At 42.3% G+C, this 17,918-nt stretch overlaps 1 protein-coding gene across 13 annotated transcripts in view; it reads right to left on the bottom strand.

The window, feature by feature from the left end:
- Positions 1-17,918, bottom strand: part of LOC747969 (myomegalin) — a 29,612-nt gene that overhangs the window by 11,318 nt on the left and 376 nt on the right. For 5 of the 13 annotated variants that reach the window (XM_054669856.2, XM_054669857.2, XM_063815418.1 and 2 more), the window contains exons 2-10: positions 17,390-17,514; positions 14,063-14,301; positions 11,994-12,110; positions 11,198-11,424; positions 10,123-10,266; positions 8,898-9,036; positions 8,545-8,591; positions 7,600-7,651; positions 6,787-6,883 (exon numbers count right to left, since the gene is read on the bottom strand). In XM_054669856.2, the coding sequence (XP_054525831.1) occupies positions 6,787-6,883; positions 7,600-7,651; positions 8,545-8,591; positions 8,898-9,036; positions 10,123-10,266; positions 11,198-11,424; positions 11,994-12,075 (788 nt within the window). In that variant the 5' untranslated portion in view covers positions 12,076-12,110; positions 14,063-14,301; positions 17,390-17,514. Of the gene's footprint in view, positions 1-6,786; positions 6,884-7,599; positions 7,661-8,104; positions 8,592-8,897; positions 9,037-10,122; positions 10,267-11,197; positions 11,425-11,993; positions 12,111-14,062; positions 14,302-17,389; positions 17,515-17,918 lie in introns of those variants that run through there. The other 8 variants (XM_054669867.2, XM_054669871.2, XM_063815423.1 and 5 more) reach the window with 6 other exon arrangements.

The following is a 17,918-nucleotide window of genomic DNA, read 5'->3' as shown; positions in this document are numbered from 1 at the left end:
ACGCAATAAAAAATGATAAAGGGGATATCACCACCTATCCTACAGAAATGCAAACTACCTTCAGAGAATACTATAAACACCTCTATGCAAATAAACAAGAAAATCTAGAAGAAATGGATAAATTTCTTGACACATACACCCTCGCAAGACTAAACCAGGAAGAAGTTGAATCTCTGAATAGACGAATAACAGGCTCTGAAATTCAGGAAATAATTAATAGCTTACCAACCAAAAAAAGTCCAGGACCAGATGGATTCACAGCCGAATTCTATCAGAGGTACAAGGAGGAGCTGATATCATTCCTTCTGAAACTATTCCAATCAATGGAAAAAGAGGGAATCCTCCCTAACTCATTTTATGAGGCCAGCATCATCCTGATACCAAAGCCTGGCAGAGACACAACAAAAAAGGAGAATTTTAGACCAATATCCCTGATGAACATCGATGCAAAAATCCTCAATAAAATACTGGCAAACTTAATCCAGCAACACATCGAAAAGCTTATCCACCATGATCAAGTGGGCTTCATCCCTGGGATGCAAGGCTGGTTCAACATACACAAATCAATAAACGTAATCCAGCATATAAACAGAACCAATGACAAAAACCACATGATTATTTCAATGGATGCTGAAAAGGCCTTCGACAAAATTCAACAGCCCTTCATGCTAAAAACTCTCAATAAATTAGGTATTGATGGGACGTATCTAAAAATAATGAGAGCTATTTATGACAAACCAACAGCCAATATCATACTGAATAGGCAAAAACTGGAAGCATTCCCTTTGAAAACTGGCACAAGACAGGGATGCCCTCTCCCACCACTCCTATTCAACATAGTGTTGGAAGTTCTGGCCAGGGCAATCAGGTAGGAGAAAGAAATAAAGGGTATTCAATTAGGAAAAGAGGAAGTCAAATTGTCCCTGTTTGCAGATGACATGATTGTATATCTAGAACCCCCCATCACCTCAGCCCAAAATCTCCTTAAGCTGATAAGCAACTTCAGCAAAGTCTCAGGATACAAAATCAATGTGCAAAAATCACAAGCATTATTATACACCAATAGCAGACAAACAGAGAGCCAAATCATGAGTGAACTCCCATTCACAATTGCTTCAAAGAGAATAAAATACCTGGGAATCCAACTTACAAGCGATGTGAAGGACTTCTTCAAGAAGAACTACAAACCACTGCTCAATGAAATAAAAGAGGACACAAACAAATGGAAGAACATTCCATGCTCATGGATAGGAATAATCAATATTGTGAAAATGGCCATATAGCCCAAGGAAATTTATAGTTTCAATGCCATCCCCATCAAGCTACCAATGACTTTCTTCACAGAATTAGAAAAAACTACTTTAAAGTTCATATGGAACCAAAAAAGGGCCCTCATAGCCAACATAATCTCAAGCAAAAAGAACAAAGCTGGAGGCATCATGCTACCTGACTTCAAACTATACTACAAGGCTACAGTAAACAAAACAGCATGGTACTGGTACCAAAACAGAGATATAGACCAATGGAACAGAACAGAGGCCTCAGAAATAACAGCACACATCTACAGGTATCTGATCTTTGACAAACCTGACAAAAATAAGCAATAGGGAAAAGATTCCCTATTTAACAAATGGTGCTGGGAAAACTGGCTAGCCATATGCAGAAAGCTGAAACTGGATCCCTTCCTTACACCTTATACAAAAATTAATTTAAGGTGGATTAAAGACTTAAATGTTAGATGTAAAACCATAAAAACCCTAGAAGAAAACCTAGGCAATACCATTCAGGACATAGGCATGGGCAAGGACTTCATGTCTAAAACACCAAAAGCAATGGCAACAAAAGCCAAAATTGACAAATGGATCTAATTAAACTAAAGAGCTTCTGCACAGCAAAACAAACTACCATCAGAGTGAACAGGCAACCTACGGAATGGGAGAAAATTTTTGCAATCTACTCATCTGACAAAGGGCTAATATCCAGAATCTACAAAGAACTCAAACAAATTTACAAGAAAAAAACAAACAATCCCATCAAAAAGTGGGCAAAGAGTATGAACAGACACTTCTCAAAAGAAGACATTTATGCAGCCAACAGACACATGACAAAATGCTCATCATCACTGGCCATCAGAGAAATGCAAATCAAAACCACAATGAGATATCATCTCACACCAGTTAGAATGGTGATCATTAAAAAATCAGGAAACAACAGGTGCTGGAGAGGATGTGGAGAAACAGGAACACTTTTACACTGTTGGTGGGACGTAAACTAGTTCAAGCATTGTGGAAGACAGTGTGGCAATTCCTCAGGGATCTAGAACTAGACATACCATTTGACCCAGCCATCCCATTATTGGGTATATACCCAAAGGAATATAAATCATGCTACTATAAAGACACATGCACATGTATGTTTGTTGTGGCACTACTCACAATAGCAAAGACTTGGAACTAACCCAAATGTTCATCAATGATATATTGGATTAAGAAAATGTGGCACATATACACCATGGAATACTATGCAGCCATAAAAAAGGATGAGTTGATGCCATTTGTAGGGACATGGATGAAGCTGGAAACCATCATTCTCAGCGAACTATCGCAAGGACAAAAAACCAAACACCGCATGTTCTCACTCACAGGTGGGAATTGAACAATGAGAACACTTGGACACAGGAAGGGGAACATCACACACTGGGGCCTGTTGTGGGGTGGGGGGTCGGGGGAGGGATAGCATTAGGAGATATACCTAATATAAATGACAAGTTAATGGGTGCAGCTCACCAACATGGCACATGTATACATATGTAACAAAGCTGCAAGTTGTGCCCATGTACCCTAGAACTTAAAGTATAATAAAAATATATATATATATTGAAAAACAAAAAAAAGAGTCAAGACCCATCGGTGTGCTGTATTCAGGAGACCCATCACACGTGCAGAGACACACATAGGCTCAAAATAAAGGGATGGAGGAAGATCTACCAAGCAAATGGAAAGCAAAAAAAAGCAGGGGTTGCAATCCTGGTCTCTGATAAAATAGACTTTAAACCAACAAAGATCAAAGAGACAAAGAAGGCCATTACATAATGGTAAACGGATCAATTCAAGAAGAAGAGCTAACTATCCTAAATATATATGCACCCAATACAGGAGTGCCCAGATTCATAAAGCAAGTTCTTAGAGACCTAAAAAGAGACTTAGACTCCCACACAATAATAATAGGAGACTTTAATACCCCACTGTCAATATTAGACAGATCAACGAGACAGAAAATTAACAAGGATATTCAGGACTTGAACTCAGCTCTACACCAAGCAGACCTAATAGACATCTATAGAACTCTCCACCCCAAATCAACAGAATATACATTCTTCTCAGCACCACATCACACTTATTCTAAAATTGACCACATATTTGGAAGTAAAACACTCCTCAGCAAATGTAAAAGAATAGAAATCACAACAAACTGTCTCTCAGACCACAGTGCAATCAAATTAGAACTCAGGATTAAGAAACTCACTCAAAACCACACAACTACATGGAATTAACCTGCTCCTGAATGACTACTGGGTAAATAATGAAATGAAGGCAGAAACAAAGAGGTTCTTTGGAACCAATGAGAACAAAGACACAATGTACCAGAATCTCTGGGATACATTTAAAGCAGTGTGTAGAGGGAAATTTATAGCAGTAAATGCCCACAAGAGAAAGCAGGAAAGATCTAAAATCGACACCCTAATATCACAATTAAAAGAACCAGAGAAGCAAGAGCAAACACATTGAAAAGCTAGCAGAAAGCAAGATATAACTAAGATCAGAGCAGAACTGAAGGAGATAGAGACACAAAAATCCCTTCAAAAAAATCAATGAATCCAGGAGCTGGTTTTTTGAAAAAAATCAACAAAATGGATAGACCCGCTAGCAAGATTCATAAAGAAGAAAAGAGAGAAGAATCAAGTAGATGCAATAAAAAATGAAAAAAGGGATATCACTACTGATCCCACAGAAATACAAACTACTCTCAGAGAATACTATGACACCTCTATGCAAATAACCTAGAAAATCTAGAAGAAATGGATAAATTCCTGGATACATACAGCCTCCCAAAACTAAACCAGGAAGAACTCAAATCCTGGAATAGACCATTAACAGGTTCTGAAATTGAGGTGATAATTAATAGCCCATCAAGCAAAAAAATTCCAGGACCAGACAGATTCACAGCCAAATTCTACCAGAGGTAAAAAGAGAAGCTGGTACCATTCCTTCTGAAACTATTCCAATCAATAGAAAAAGAGGGAAACCTCCCTAACTCATTTTATGAGGCCAGCATCATCCTGATACCAAAGCCTGGCAGAGACAAAACAAAAAAAGATAATTTTAGGCCAATATCCCTAATGAACATCAATGTGAAAATCCTCAATAAAGTCCTGGCAAACCGAATCCAGCAGCACGTCAAACAGCTTATCCACCATGATCAAGTTGGCTTCATCCCTGGGATGCAAGGCTGGTTCGACATACACAAATCAACAAATGTAATCCATCACTTAAACAGAACCAACGACAAACACCACATGATTATCTCAATAGATGCAGAAAAGGCCTTTGACAAAACTCAACAGCCTTTCATGCTAAAAACTCTCAATAAACTAGATATTGATTGAACATATCTCAAAATAATAAGAGCTATTTATGACAAGCCCACAGCCAATATCATACTGAATGGGCAAAAACTGGAAGCATTCCCTTTGAAAACTGGCACAAGACAGCGATGCCCTCTCTCACCACTCCTATTCAACATAGTATTGGAAGTTCTGGCCAGGGCAATCAGGCAAGAGAAAGAAATAAAGGGTATTCCATTAGGAAAAGAGGAAGTCAAATTGACCCTGTTTGCAGATGACATGATTGTATATTTAGAAAACCCCATCGTCTCAGCCCCAAATCTCCTTAAGCTGATAAGCAACTTCAGCAAAATCTCAGGATACAAAATCAATGTGCAAAAATTAGAAGCATTCCTATACACCAAGAACAGACAAACAGAGAGCCAAATCATGAGTGAACTCCCATTCACAATTACTACAAAGAGAATAAAATATCTAGGAATCCAACTTACAAGGGATGTGAAGGACCTCTTCAAGGAGAACTACAAACCACTGCTCAATGAAATAAAAGAGGACACAAACAAATGGAAGAACATTCCATGCTCATGGATAGGAAGAATCAATATCATGAAAATGGCCATACTGCCCAAGGTAATTTATAGATTCAATGCCATCCCCATCAAGCTACCACTGACTTTCTTCATAGAACTGGAAAAAAACTACTTTAAACTTCATATGGAACTAAAAAAGGGCCCTCATAGCCAACATAATCTCAAGCAAAAAGAACAAAGCTGGAGGCATCATGCTACCTGACTTCAAACTATACTACAAGGCTACAGTAAACAAAGCAGCATGGTACTGGTACCAAAACAGAGATATAGACCAATGGAACAGAACAGAGGCCTCAGAAATAACACCACACATCTACAACCATCTGATCTTTGACAAACCTGACAAAAACAAGCAATAGGGAAAGGATTCCCTATTTAATAAATGGTGCTGGGAAAACGGGCTAGCCATATGTAGAAAGCTGAAACTGGATCCATTCCTTACACCTTACACAAAAATTAACTCAAGATGGATTAAAGACTTAAATGTAAGTCATAACACCATGAAAACCCTAGAAGAAAACCTAGGTAGTACCATTCAGGACATAGGCATGGGCAAAGACTTCATGATTAAAACACCAAAAGCAATGGCAACAAAAGCCAAAATTGACAAATGGGATCTAATTAAACTAAAGAGCTTCTGCACAGCAAAACAAACTACCATCAGAGTGAACAGGCAACCTACAGAATGGGAGAAAATTTTTGCAATCTACTCATCTGACAAAGGGCTAATATCCAGAATCTACAAAGAACTTCAACAAATTTACAAGAAAAAAAAAAAACATCAAAAAGTGGGCAAAGGATATAAAGAGACACTTCTCAAAAGAAGACATTTATGCAGCCAACAGACATATGAAAAAATGCTCATCATCACTGGTCATCAGAGAAATGCAAATCAAAACCACAATGAGATACCACTCATGCCAGTTAGAATGACGATCATTAAAAAGTCAGGAAACAACAGATGCTGTAGAGGATGTGGAGAAATAGGAACGCTTTTACACTGTTGGTGGGAGTATAAATTAGTTCAACCATTGTGGAAGACAGTGTGGCAATTCCTCAAGGATCTAGAACTAGAAATACCATTTGACCCAGGAATCTCATTACTGGGTATATACCCAAAGGATTATAAATCATGCTACTATAAAGACACGTGCACACCTATGTTTATTGAGGCACTATTCACAATAGCAAAGACTTGGAACTAACCCAAATGTCCATCAATAATAGACTAGATAAAGAAAATGTGGCACATATACACCAAAGAATACTATGCAGCCATAAAAAAGGATGAGTTCATGTCCTTTGCAGGGACATGGATGAAGCTAGAAATCATGATTCTCAGCAAAATATCACAAGGACACAAAACCAAACTCTGCATGTTCTCACTCTTAAGTGGGAGTTGACCAATGAGAACACATGGACACAGGGAGGGGAACATCACACACCGGGGCCTGTTGTGGGGTAGGGGGCTGGGGGAGGGATAGCGTTAGGAGAGTTGATGGGTGCAGCAAACCAACATGGCACATGTATACCTATATAACAAAGGACTTGTTACCAAAGGACTATGTATACCTATATAAGGACTTCTGGTGGCTGCACTTCTTGCATGGTTCCTGGAAAGCAAGGGTCACAAGGCTGGAGTACACAGCAGAGCCCTTAGGGATTTTACCTGCAGACAAAAATAAACCAAATCAGTGCCCTATACTGCCAGGCCCTACTGATGGCTACCTGAAACTGGAGTGAGAGCTACGTGGTGACCAAAGCCAGGAGCACGGTGAGAGCCAGTTAAGAGGATGAGCTAAGAGCATGCGCTGCAGTCTGGAGGAGCAACAGGTGCCCGAGGTTAGGGGGAGCCTCCCCACCTCCCTGTGTGCTGAGATCCCTGCTCCAATTCACTGCACACTGGGTGGCTGGATCCTACCACTCCCTCTTCAGGGGCCAGGTGACTCTCCAAATCACTTTGTCTCAGCAGAAAGAGGCCTTTGCCATCTCCACCCAAGAAAGAAGTGCTTAGCATGAAACATGCACATACAGAAACAGCCTGTTGTAGGAAGAAGAGGACACTCTGCTGGGAAGTCCTCTGTTAAGTTTATGTCCAGTTGCCATAATGAGGGTGTGGAGGGGCCAAGTCCACAGGGACCTCAGAGCTCAACTAAGTCCAGTTCCATCTTTGACAGATGAGGGTGCAGCAGTCTGACAGAGACTAAGGGACAAGCCAAAGCCACACAGCAGTTAGTGATAAGCCTGGGATTAGAACCGAGGCCTCAGGTCCTTCCCAGTGATCTATGGGAGGTGGAGGGGAAAGCTTCCACACTGGAGAAAGCCAGTGGATACTAGAGACTTTTGGGTTACCTTTTAGAGGATACTAGAGACTTTTTCGGTTACCTTTTCTGGGACAGGAATAAGGCTTTACACAGGCAATCCTGTAAGTGCTGCTCTAAAGAGGCTCAGGAAAGAGAAGAATTATCAGAGAAAAATAAAAGGGAATTAGTGAAAAAATAAAAAAAAGAGCAAGTTAAACTGGCCCAAGTCATTTTTACACTATGGAGATCAACATTCTCTCAGGTTATGGTTTAGAAACATTTCTAGGAATATGCTGAATTGCTTATGGCAAAGCTTTGAAGTCCACGTTAAAAGGTTTAGTTTCTGATTTTTAAACCATTTCATATACCTCAAGTTTTTCTTCAAAGCACTTCCTAGGGAATGATTAACACTTAGTGTTTTATGTCGATAATGTCTGGTACATATGTAACATTCCGCCCCCACCCCCAAGGTTCAGTTGTTATTTATTAACAAATTCTCTTTTAGACCAATGAGACACAACAGATCTCTTTTGACATGTTACTTAAAGATACACCAAAATCAAATTGCTGTTCTTAACCCAGGAGTATGCAGTGAAATCAGTTTATTAGGTTGCAAACTGCTTTTACTTTTTCATGAACAGTAGAACACATAACTGGCCTCAAGATCCCTCTACCAAAAGCTCATTCAGAGGCAGACTCCTGAATGTCTAACAACTTCAAGAGTGAGCTGAATTGCATTCTCCAGTCTCCGAACTTGGCATCAAAGAAGAAAAATTGGAGTAAAAAGGAGAGATGATGACAATGTGAGAGTGAACCAAGATACAGGGGCAGGAGCTGACGGGGTGGGAGGGTGATGGGAACAGAAACTATCAGGAAGCTCACTGAGGACCTGTGATCTTGAAAGTGGACTGGAAATCTTCTCCTGGAAGGCCAAAGCAGGCCAAGGGTCGCCTACAATATCTGCTAACGGATGGTGATGGGTGGGGGACAGGCTTGGTGCCTCTGACTGGTGCAGTAGTTTCCTTACCTCTAAGTTAGTCCTTGCCTTCTTTAAAACATCATGTGTTCTGGTTACTGAAACAACAAAAGAGCACCACAGAGTAGAAATCACCAGCAGAAATTAACCCTACTTGCTTAGCGTGAGAATTCTAAAGCATTTATTTCTTTCTGGCTATTCAGCTTGGAGTCTCCTTCTATCCACCCCCTGTCCTCCCCTCCCTCTGCAGCCACAATTGCTCCTGGCACAGGAGGTTTGGGGACATCAAATCAGTCTCCACTCCCAACATCCCCAAGCCCCCCTGATCACTTCTCATCTGAAGCACAAGTGGGGCATCGGGAAGACTGCCTGTTTCTGCCCCCATTCCCTCTCAGGGAACCTACGCTGGCTGACGATGAACTGCTCCATGCTCTCCTTCTGTTGGTTGGCGGTCTTCAGACGCTCAGCTGTGCTCTGAAGGAGCCGCTCCTGTTTGGATACTTTGGTTCTCAGTTCCAGAAGTTCCGTTTCTGTTGATTCTCCCTGGATAAGAGGAACAGACTCTTACTGACCAGGCAGAAGGCCTAAAGCACCCTGTGCTTTGTGGCTCTTTCCAGTTCAAAGAAGGATTCTACAATCTTCTCAACCCTCCTGAACTGGATTTCCTCCTTCACAGCCTCGAATACCTCCAGCTGAGGACAGTTTAGGATGAGGCCATTAGGCAGGAATAATGAGACTCTGGAATTCCCCATGCAGACTAGCACAGGCCTACACACCTGTAGCTTAAGAGAACCTCGCCTCAGGCTGGTATCAAACTCCCAACTCTGAAGAGGACCTTGCTTCAGTCCTGATATCAGTTCTGTCACTCTCCCTTCACAGGTAAGATTGAGAGTTCAGAAGTGTTATGCTGGGGAGAGAGATCTGGACTCAGGAAAGTTTGCAAGTTTGTAAATATTTGTGCCAACATGAAGATGGCACAACACCCTCTCCCTGGAATTAGCATAGTTGGATCCAAAAGGTATTGGTGACATTGACCTGGAAGTAGAATCCCTGGGGAGGAGATCCTGAAACCTACCTACACAAGGGTCTGCCAATCAGAGTTAGCCTGAGCTCTGAGCAGATCCTGAGGGGTGGCTGACTTTCCCCAGGCCTGGTCCAGCGATGCCAGCTTAAGTTGTATGTTGGGATTCCAGGCAGTGGCTAAAAAGGCTCAGTCTCATGGGGCATTCTGTGATCATTTGACCACGGGACCTGTGGGGTGGGAGATGGGTGCTAAAGCTTTAACTGAATTTCAGCTCATCCAAACTTCAGAGAGGTAAAGAAACTGAACATTTATGGATTGCCAGGGTTCTGATGTCTCCGCCTTCTCCACACTCCTTCCTCTTCTTCTTTGATTTCTTATCCAGGGGTCAGGGGGCTGGTGGGGAATGGGATATATTCAGAGCTGCAATGAAAGCAGCCACCAAGGGTCAGAGATGTCCCTCCAGGGACACTCCTCTAAGTTCCTGTCTATCCCAATTCACTATGTGGCTCCTGATTTTCTGGAAAAGCTGTGACATTGAGGAGACAGAGCAGTATTGGAGGGCAGGAGAACTGGGTTTGAACCAAGAAAGGACACTGGCATCTTACCACTTTGCCAGGCAGCACAGGGATGTGGGTGCTTGGCAGGGCCGCTCTCCAGAACATGGTGAGGAGGGAAGCCGACTCCTCTAGGGCATGGTGCAGGGCACTGGTGCTGCTCCGAAGCTCATGAATGCCTTTGCTGCCTAGCACCTGGGGAAAGGTAACACCACAGGAGCGGAGAGATTACTTTCTTCCCCCTGCGTGGGCTCAAGCTTCCTTTGTGAGTGAGGCGCAGAACATGGGCCTGCTTGAACCTGTGAAGCCCTCACACAACCATTTGCAGCTCTCAGAACTAAGGTGCTGCTCCCTTTACCAGGAATGCCTTCCTCCACCTGCAGAACCCACAAGGCTTTCAAAACTCACCCCCCTTGCTATGTCCTCTATGAATCTGTTACCTTCCTTGCCTGAGATAAATGACCACATTTGCATTGGTGCTCTCACAGCACAGAGGATGATTTCTCATACTGCGCCTGTAGCCCTGTACTGTGCTTATCTACTTGGGTGTGTGTCTTGTATTCCAGTGTGGGGGCTCCATGGAGGCAGGGCTGTCCCTATGTATCCATGGGTCTCCAGCAGCTCAGACAGCATAGCCACAGGTTCCTGGTCTCTCTCACTGGCAAGGTGCTCTCAGAAGCTTTGCTGACTGCCTTCCCTCCCCTGTGCAGTCTGCACAAGGAAATGCCTTGGCTGCCAGGCTTCTCACCCCTTCCACATGTGGGGGCCATACACCTGCAAATCCTTCAGTTTCTGTCCATCCCATTGAGTCGACTCTGCCCACATATGGTCATGTGCCTGCATGACTATGGTAGATAATAAGCTACCAAAGGCTGCTAGGCAATGCCACGTGTTTCTGTGGGGCTGAGGGGAAATATCCAGTCAGCTACATCTGGAACAGAGCAGAACTCACAGTGAAAATAGGAGATAGAGAAGAAAGGGCCTGGCTGCTATGCATGGAAGAGGAAGCTTCAGCTGTTGAGAGATGCAAAGCATGAAAAAAACAAAAATGGTGGGAGAAGGAGTTAACATCAAAGGAAGAAAGGGCACAAGGAAAGAGTGCACCTAAAGCTTCAGGTGTGATTACCCCTGTGCCTTGGGCTTCAAGGCCAGGGAAGCTGCACGCTGATCTCACAAGAGACACTATCTTTTTGACCAGCAGCTTGCCCTCCACAATCTGCTGTCTTAGGGCACTGTAGTCATCAATGTGGCCAATGACATGGCGGCCATACTTATTGGCAAAGGAGCCATCAGTAGCATCACCCTCCAGCTTGGGAGGGGTCTTCATTACTGGAGAAGTATCCAAACCCAAGCCTGAAAAAGAAAATGACAACACAACAGAATCTTCTGTTATTCATAATGATATCCCCAGTTTGCTCCAACTAAAAAAGAGGCAGGGAACAAGAAAAGGACGAGGCTGGGAACAAGAAAGGAAGCCTTGGAATGTACAAGGGTGGGGCAAAGTCCATCAAGATCTTCTGGCTTCTATATTTTTATAATCTTTCTTACATTATCTCTTAATGATAAATTTGCCAGGAGACAATTTTTTCCTTATTGGCAAATGAAATAGGATGAATCATAATAAATAATAAGTTTCTGGGTAGAGAAGACACAGACAAGGAAATCAAGCTGGATACAGAGAGCATTTTCAAGAATAGAGAGATTATGGCACAATGAAGCAAAAACAGCAGTAGGAAAACTACAGGAGGATGAACAATGGCAAGAAAGGCAGCCACAGAAGGTGCAGGGAGTAGGGCTAAAGGCCTTGGGGCATGCAGAGAAAACTCTCTAAATACAGATAATATGTTTAGAGACAACAAAAGGTTGTTTGCATTAATCACTTTCCAACATCAGTCCCTGGGCCCTTTAGTTGCCATATTTACCATGTGTTCTGTTGATTATGGCCGTTTCTGAGCCAGGAGTAGAGGAAGCAGAGCTGGGGAGGACCAGAGCTGGGGAATTCATACCAACATCCCGGACTGGAGGGGACACAGCTGAATCTAGGGGGTAAAGGCAACCACAGTTTTCAGGAGCCCTGGAACACACTGCACATGAAGCACATGCACACCTAGCCGTCCCCACTGAGACCTAAGGTGGCAGGACTCTCCTCTTACAGAATTATCCATACCCCACAAGCAAAAGCAAAAGCCCATGAGTCACTGAGTTCAGAATGTTTCCATTCTTCAGAACAAAAAGATATTCCTTTAATGGAGGGGTGTTCCACGAGAATGTAACTTCTAGTTTGAAAAATTATTAGGTGTATTTTTATAAACCGAGTCTTGAGTATAATTTGTGTGTGGTATCTAATACGATGCCCCGTAACTAAATGTAATATGTATAAATATACATAGTACATATTAAAATCTAGAATCAAGGGATCAAGGAATGAATGGATTCATGGGGGACTAAACTCAACATTCTAGTCATCATTCTGATGAGGTAATACTGAAAAAAATTGACTTGTATGAGAAGAACGGAGACAGAGGGCTTGGTGGTTTAACATCTTGCTGGAGACTAAAAAGCAACCCTATGGTGGAGGAATTGGAAAATATCACAAAGAAGGTAGAAAAGGTCCTACTCAGGCAAGTGTGGCCCAGTGCCTGCTTTCCAGCTCAGGCCTCGGGGGTGCTAGAGAAAGATGGGCAGGGACTGCACCAGTGGGGCTGAGTCTTGGCTGCTGTGTGGGAAGCCAGAGAGAGAGGAAGGCCTGGTTAGAAAGAAGGAAGAGTTGGAGACATAACTGAACACCACAACCATCAGGGCAGCCCAGAGAAGGGCAAGGTGTCCAACTAATGTAAGCTGAAAACAGCATAATCATGTTATTGTCACCTTCATTTGACAAATAAGGTTACTGTCAGATAAATGAGCATCTACAAGAACCAGAGAAAAATAAAGATTAACATGACCCAGAAATAGCTGGCAGGAGAGTTTGAAAGCTCAGCTTTAGAGAAACTGAACAGAAGTGGTTCCTGATTTGAATAAAATTGAAGGTATGGCCATGGAGGTGAGTAGAGATGGTGTACTAAATGGTGTATCAAAAGGAGAAAAGGACAGAGGAAGTAGAAATTGAATGATTTAAGAGACTAGGGGGACACCATTGACATTTCAATGAAAACTGGGAGAAGTGAGATTGATGGGGGATATTGAGAAGAGAAGGGGGTCCTGGTCAAACACGCCTATCTGAAAAGGCAGGCAAGGGGTGGGGTAGAGAAAGCGAATGATGACCACCCGAAATAAATCACCCACCATCCAGGACTTCCCCAGAGCCCTGTTTCCTTAGGGGCAGGAACATTTTACCACACACTGAGTTCCCCACCTGTGAGGGAAAGGGGGACTAGAGAATCTGGGAAGGTCGGCAATACTGAGACAGGGCACAATGAGCTGGAAGGAACACAGACTGAAAATCACAACATCTGGTTCTGATTCTGGCTTTGTCTATAACTTCTCTAAACCCCCGCTTGTCTGTTAATATCTCAGGACCTAAGTTTTCTTATGTGAAATACAGAGATAGCAAAACCTGCTTTACTTCAGGTGAAATTATATATGTGAAAACACTTGGCTAAAACTAAAGCACCAAGCAAATCCAAGAAAAAGATATGAACATATACAGCTGCTAATTATTGAGCAATTCTTAGTGTGCCAAGCACTTGTAAATGATCTCATTTAATGGTCAAAATCATATAAGGTATATATTATTATTATCATCATCTTAAGTATAAGGAAACTAAGGCTTAAACCTCTGAGACTTTAAACACCTTGCCCAAATCAAACGACCTCTAAGCGGTAAACTCAGAATCTGGAGCCCAGTCTGACCTAAATCCCACGCTTTCACTCAGGCTGCTAGACTAGAGCATCTCTGATTTCAACCTGACCCTAAGGAGCATGGACCAGGCAGACATCCTGGTGATCTCCCCACTGGCCAAGGGCTTTCTAAGTCCCTTTTCCTTCCTACCTTGGAGGAGCAGCTGCTTGTTTCCAGGGTCAGCGCTGGCTGGGAAGTTCTGGTTAACAGAGGAGGGGCTGAGGCTGGCTTTGCCAGCAGGCTATCCAGCTGCTGTTGCAGCTGCAGTCACAGACAATTGTTCCCCTGAATGCTCTTCTCCAGCTGCCCTCTCAGAGCTCATACCTCTGCCACCAGGTGGTTCAGGTCACTGCTCAAAGGGATTTGGTGACAGACATCCAGGCTGTAAGCTAAGAGAGAAGAGGAGTCTGGTAACATTGACCCAAGTATTTCCAAGCACTTGTCAGAACCCTCCTCTGTGACATTCTTTTCTGCCAAGGACCCCACTATCATCTGAGTCTCATGCAACCCATCTATGATGGAGATGTCACCATTTCTGTGTGTGGCCGGGGGATGGCACTGAGATGGCACACATCCAGTCTGAAACTTCCTTGCGATTTAAGTTACACACATGCACCTATAGAGCATTTGATTGGCAGATAAGGATAAGTCCATATTTCATCTCCATAGTAGCCTTAGTCCTGTAGGCTAAAGTATAGGATCCTCCAAGGTAGAACGTCAGTACTGAGCTAGAGAAGGGTAGGGGATGAGGGAGAAAGAGATTTCACAGTCTTCACTCTCAAAAATGAAAGAGGAGAAGGAGGAGGCCTTTTGGTAGCATGTGAGAATGCGAGTTGGGCACATTAGACCAGGGATTATAACTAAGTGAGTTTTTCAATTTTTCTCTCTCTCTCTCTCTCTCTCTATATATATGTGTGTGTGTGTGTGTGTGTACATATATATACACCTACATATAGTGTGTATATATATGTTGTGTGTGTATATACATACTATATATAGGTGTATACATGTATATATGTACATGTACATATATATACACACATATATACACATACATATATACACATACATATATATATAAATATATATATGTACATATATTTACCTCCATTCACCACATGTAGTCTATTTCTTTGTACTGGGGATGAAGAGATCTAAGAAATATTCTACAAGGCTACAATCCCTTATCTGAAAACCTTAAGGCCAAATGTATTTCGAAAGGTAAAATTTGTTTTAGTTTTTAGCAAGGCAACAGGGTGCATATATCATATATAACATGTACCTAGTTGCAGGTGAACCACAATCCTTAATCAAACATATAACTATTTCTGCAATGAGCTATGTGAATATCCTAAGTAGATAAATAAAGACTTATGAATATCTTCATGTCAGATCATCTAGATTTTGTCACTAAATGAGTATTTGAAAAATTTAGTTTGGAGATCTTATTGAATTTTGAAATTACAGATAAGGGATTATGGAGCTTTAGTGGTTGTAGCTTTGAAATGAGTCCTAAAAGGCAGGGAGAAAAGCATGAAAGGAAAGGGAGCTCAGGATGAAGTAGTTTTAGAGACTTTGGTAAATAATCTACTCTTGAATTTTGCCCGAAGTTTTATGATGTTCCTCTCTCTCTTTCTCAATCCAAGTTCTCACTAAATTTTGCTTATTTTTTTAAGAGACATTTTAAAATCTATCTATACCCTTTCATCTTCCCAATAGCACCTTATATTAGACTGTCATCTCTTAATGTGCCAGAATATCACTAGACCCATCCAATAGGTTTCCCAGATTCTAATGTCTCCCAATTCCAGGACATCCCCTGAGACTTAGCATCCTAAAGTTCTGTTTTCATCATATGCTTATCTTCTTTGAAAAAGAATAGACTTAGTTTCATGATCTACTCTACAGAATGTCAACTTTCACCCTGACCTGTGAGCTTTCACGGTTTGGTGGCTCTACTCCACCATCCTGACTTCTCACTCCCCCAACCCCAAGCTTCTCCTGTGGTCAGGCTGGTCCCACTGACCCAACACTCACCATGACTGTGTACTTAAGCTATTCTCCCAGCCTGGTGAGCCCCCTCTATTTCTTCAAGTTCCAGTTCACCTTCTCTTTAGAAAATCAGGAAACTAAATCAGGATTTATGATAATTCCAATCTAAATTCCACTGCCCTTCACGCATTGTTTAGCCCTCTGGAGGGACATAAAATACATGAGTTCTTTTTCACCTGACACTTCTTCAAATATCTGAAGCCAGTTCTCATGTCCTCAAGATCTTTTGAAAGCCTACATTTCTTTAGTTTCTTTGACCAGTTGGAGATTTCTGATCCACACCATTGTGCGCCCTGTCTTCATTATGTTCCCTAGTGTGTCAATGCCCTTTTCAAAGATAGTGCCCCTTAATCTAACAATATTTTAGACATGGTCTCCACAGGCAAACATCACACTTACACTACTGTAGTGTCAGTTTGAGCTGGCATTTCTAGCAACCTCTGGCCTATGACTTACTTGTGTGATCATGTTTCTACCAAACCCCGTACTCTCAAGTCCACAAATGGCTGCCTGTCCTATATTTCTACCCTCATCCGTTATTTCTACCACTGATATTTTTAATCGAGCTCAGGATTTTGCTTTTTATCTTTGCTAAATTTCATGACATTGATGTCAGTCCTCTGTCCCAGCCTGCTGTGACTTATTCACATTATGTTTTGAATACCCTTCTCCATTTAAAGAATGAAGAAATATATCAAATTCTCAAATATTAGATTATTATTTCAGCAGGCAACAAAGTCTTCAATAAATGTCCTTAATATTTAAATCCAGGATTGAAATTTAGGTCCTATCAGTGGTATTTCTATAAGGGTTTTTTGTTTTCATGTCTTTCAATTTTCTCCTGTGGGCAGGCTGGTCCCCACTGACTCAACACTCACCATGACTTTGTACTTAAGCTATTCGCTCAGCCTGGTAAGCCCCTGTATTTCTTCAAATTCCAGTTCACCTTCTCTTTAGAAAATCAGGAAACTAAATCAGGATTTATGAAAATTACATGAAAGGGCAATAAGCTGAGCGCCAGATGTCACTAGGGAAAGGGTCAGGGTGGGAGCAGACTGCCTGTTGCATTGGGCTGAATGGGTTGTCAGTATGTATTACCGACAATATTAAAGGCCTTTTCAAATGATGATATCATTAGGATAGTTCTTTTGCTTTCAAAAATGTTATAATTTAGACATTGATAGGAATGTCTAGATTTTCTTAAAATAATTAGGAATGATCAGGCTGGATCTTGTTCGTGTCACCAACCTGTCACCTTGGGCTTTGTGTATGAGAGTTCTTATTGGGAGCCCCAGGCTCGGGTGGGAGTTTCTGAGACAGAACTCTGTAGCTTCCCATGATCTCCACAACTCCCAAAGGAAAGACCTCACTAGCATCCTATGCAAGGGCAAAAAGCTCATGGGGTGAGGGGAGAAGAACACATACCTTTCATCCCCTTCTTGGAATTGCCATAAAGTGCCTCGTAGATTTGTAACTCTGACTGGAGGGACTCAAAGAGCTGCTGTTTCTCTTCACACTGTTGCTGCAGGAGAACCAGCTTGTGCTTCAGTCTGACCAGGGAGAGGCAAGGCCCACTGAGATGGCAGAGCCACTCAGCCACACCAGAGCAACAAGCTGAGAGCCAGATGTCAACTCAGAGGGTCATAAAGGGTTACGGTTAGGGTTACATCTGAGCCCCAGATGTCAACTCAGGGGGTCAGGAAGATCATCACTTTTATTTCACAGATGTGGAAATGGTGGCTGAGGGAGGTCAAGTAACTTTGCTTGAAAACACACCATTACCTACATTAGTTCAGAGCAGAACAGACACACCAGCACAGTCTCCTTACTGCTCCTACAGTGCTCTTTGCATCCTGACAAGCAGTTACAGGGCTTATGCTGGGACCAAGCATCACAGCCAGTATAGAAGCTTCCTAGGTGATGGTGAGACTAATGTCCTATATCTAATTGGAAG

This window comes from Pan troglodytes, chromosome 1 (assembly GCF_028858775.2).
Source record: "Pan troglodytes isolate AG18354 chromosome 1, NHGRI_mPanTro3-v2.0_pri, whole genome shotgun sequence".
NCBI lineage: Eukaryota > Metazoa > Chordata > Mammalia > Primates > Hominidae > Pan > Pan troglodytes.
Note: the sequence above shows the minus strand (reverse complement) of the source record. Positions and strands in the feature narration are given on the sequence as shown.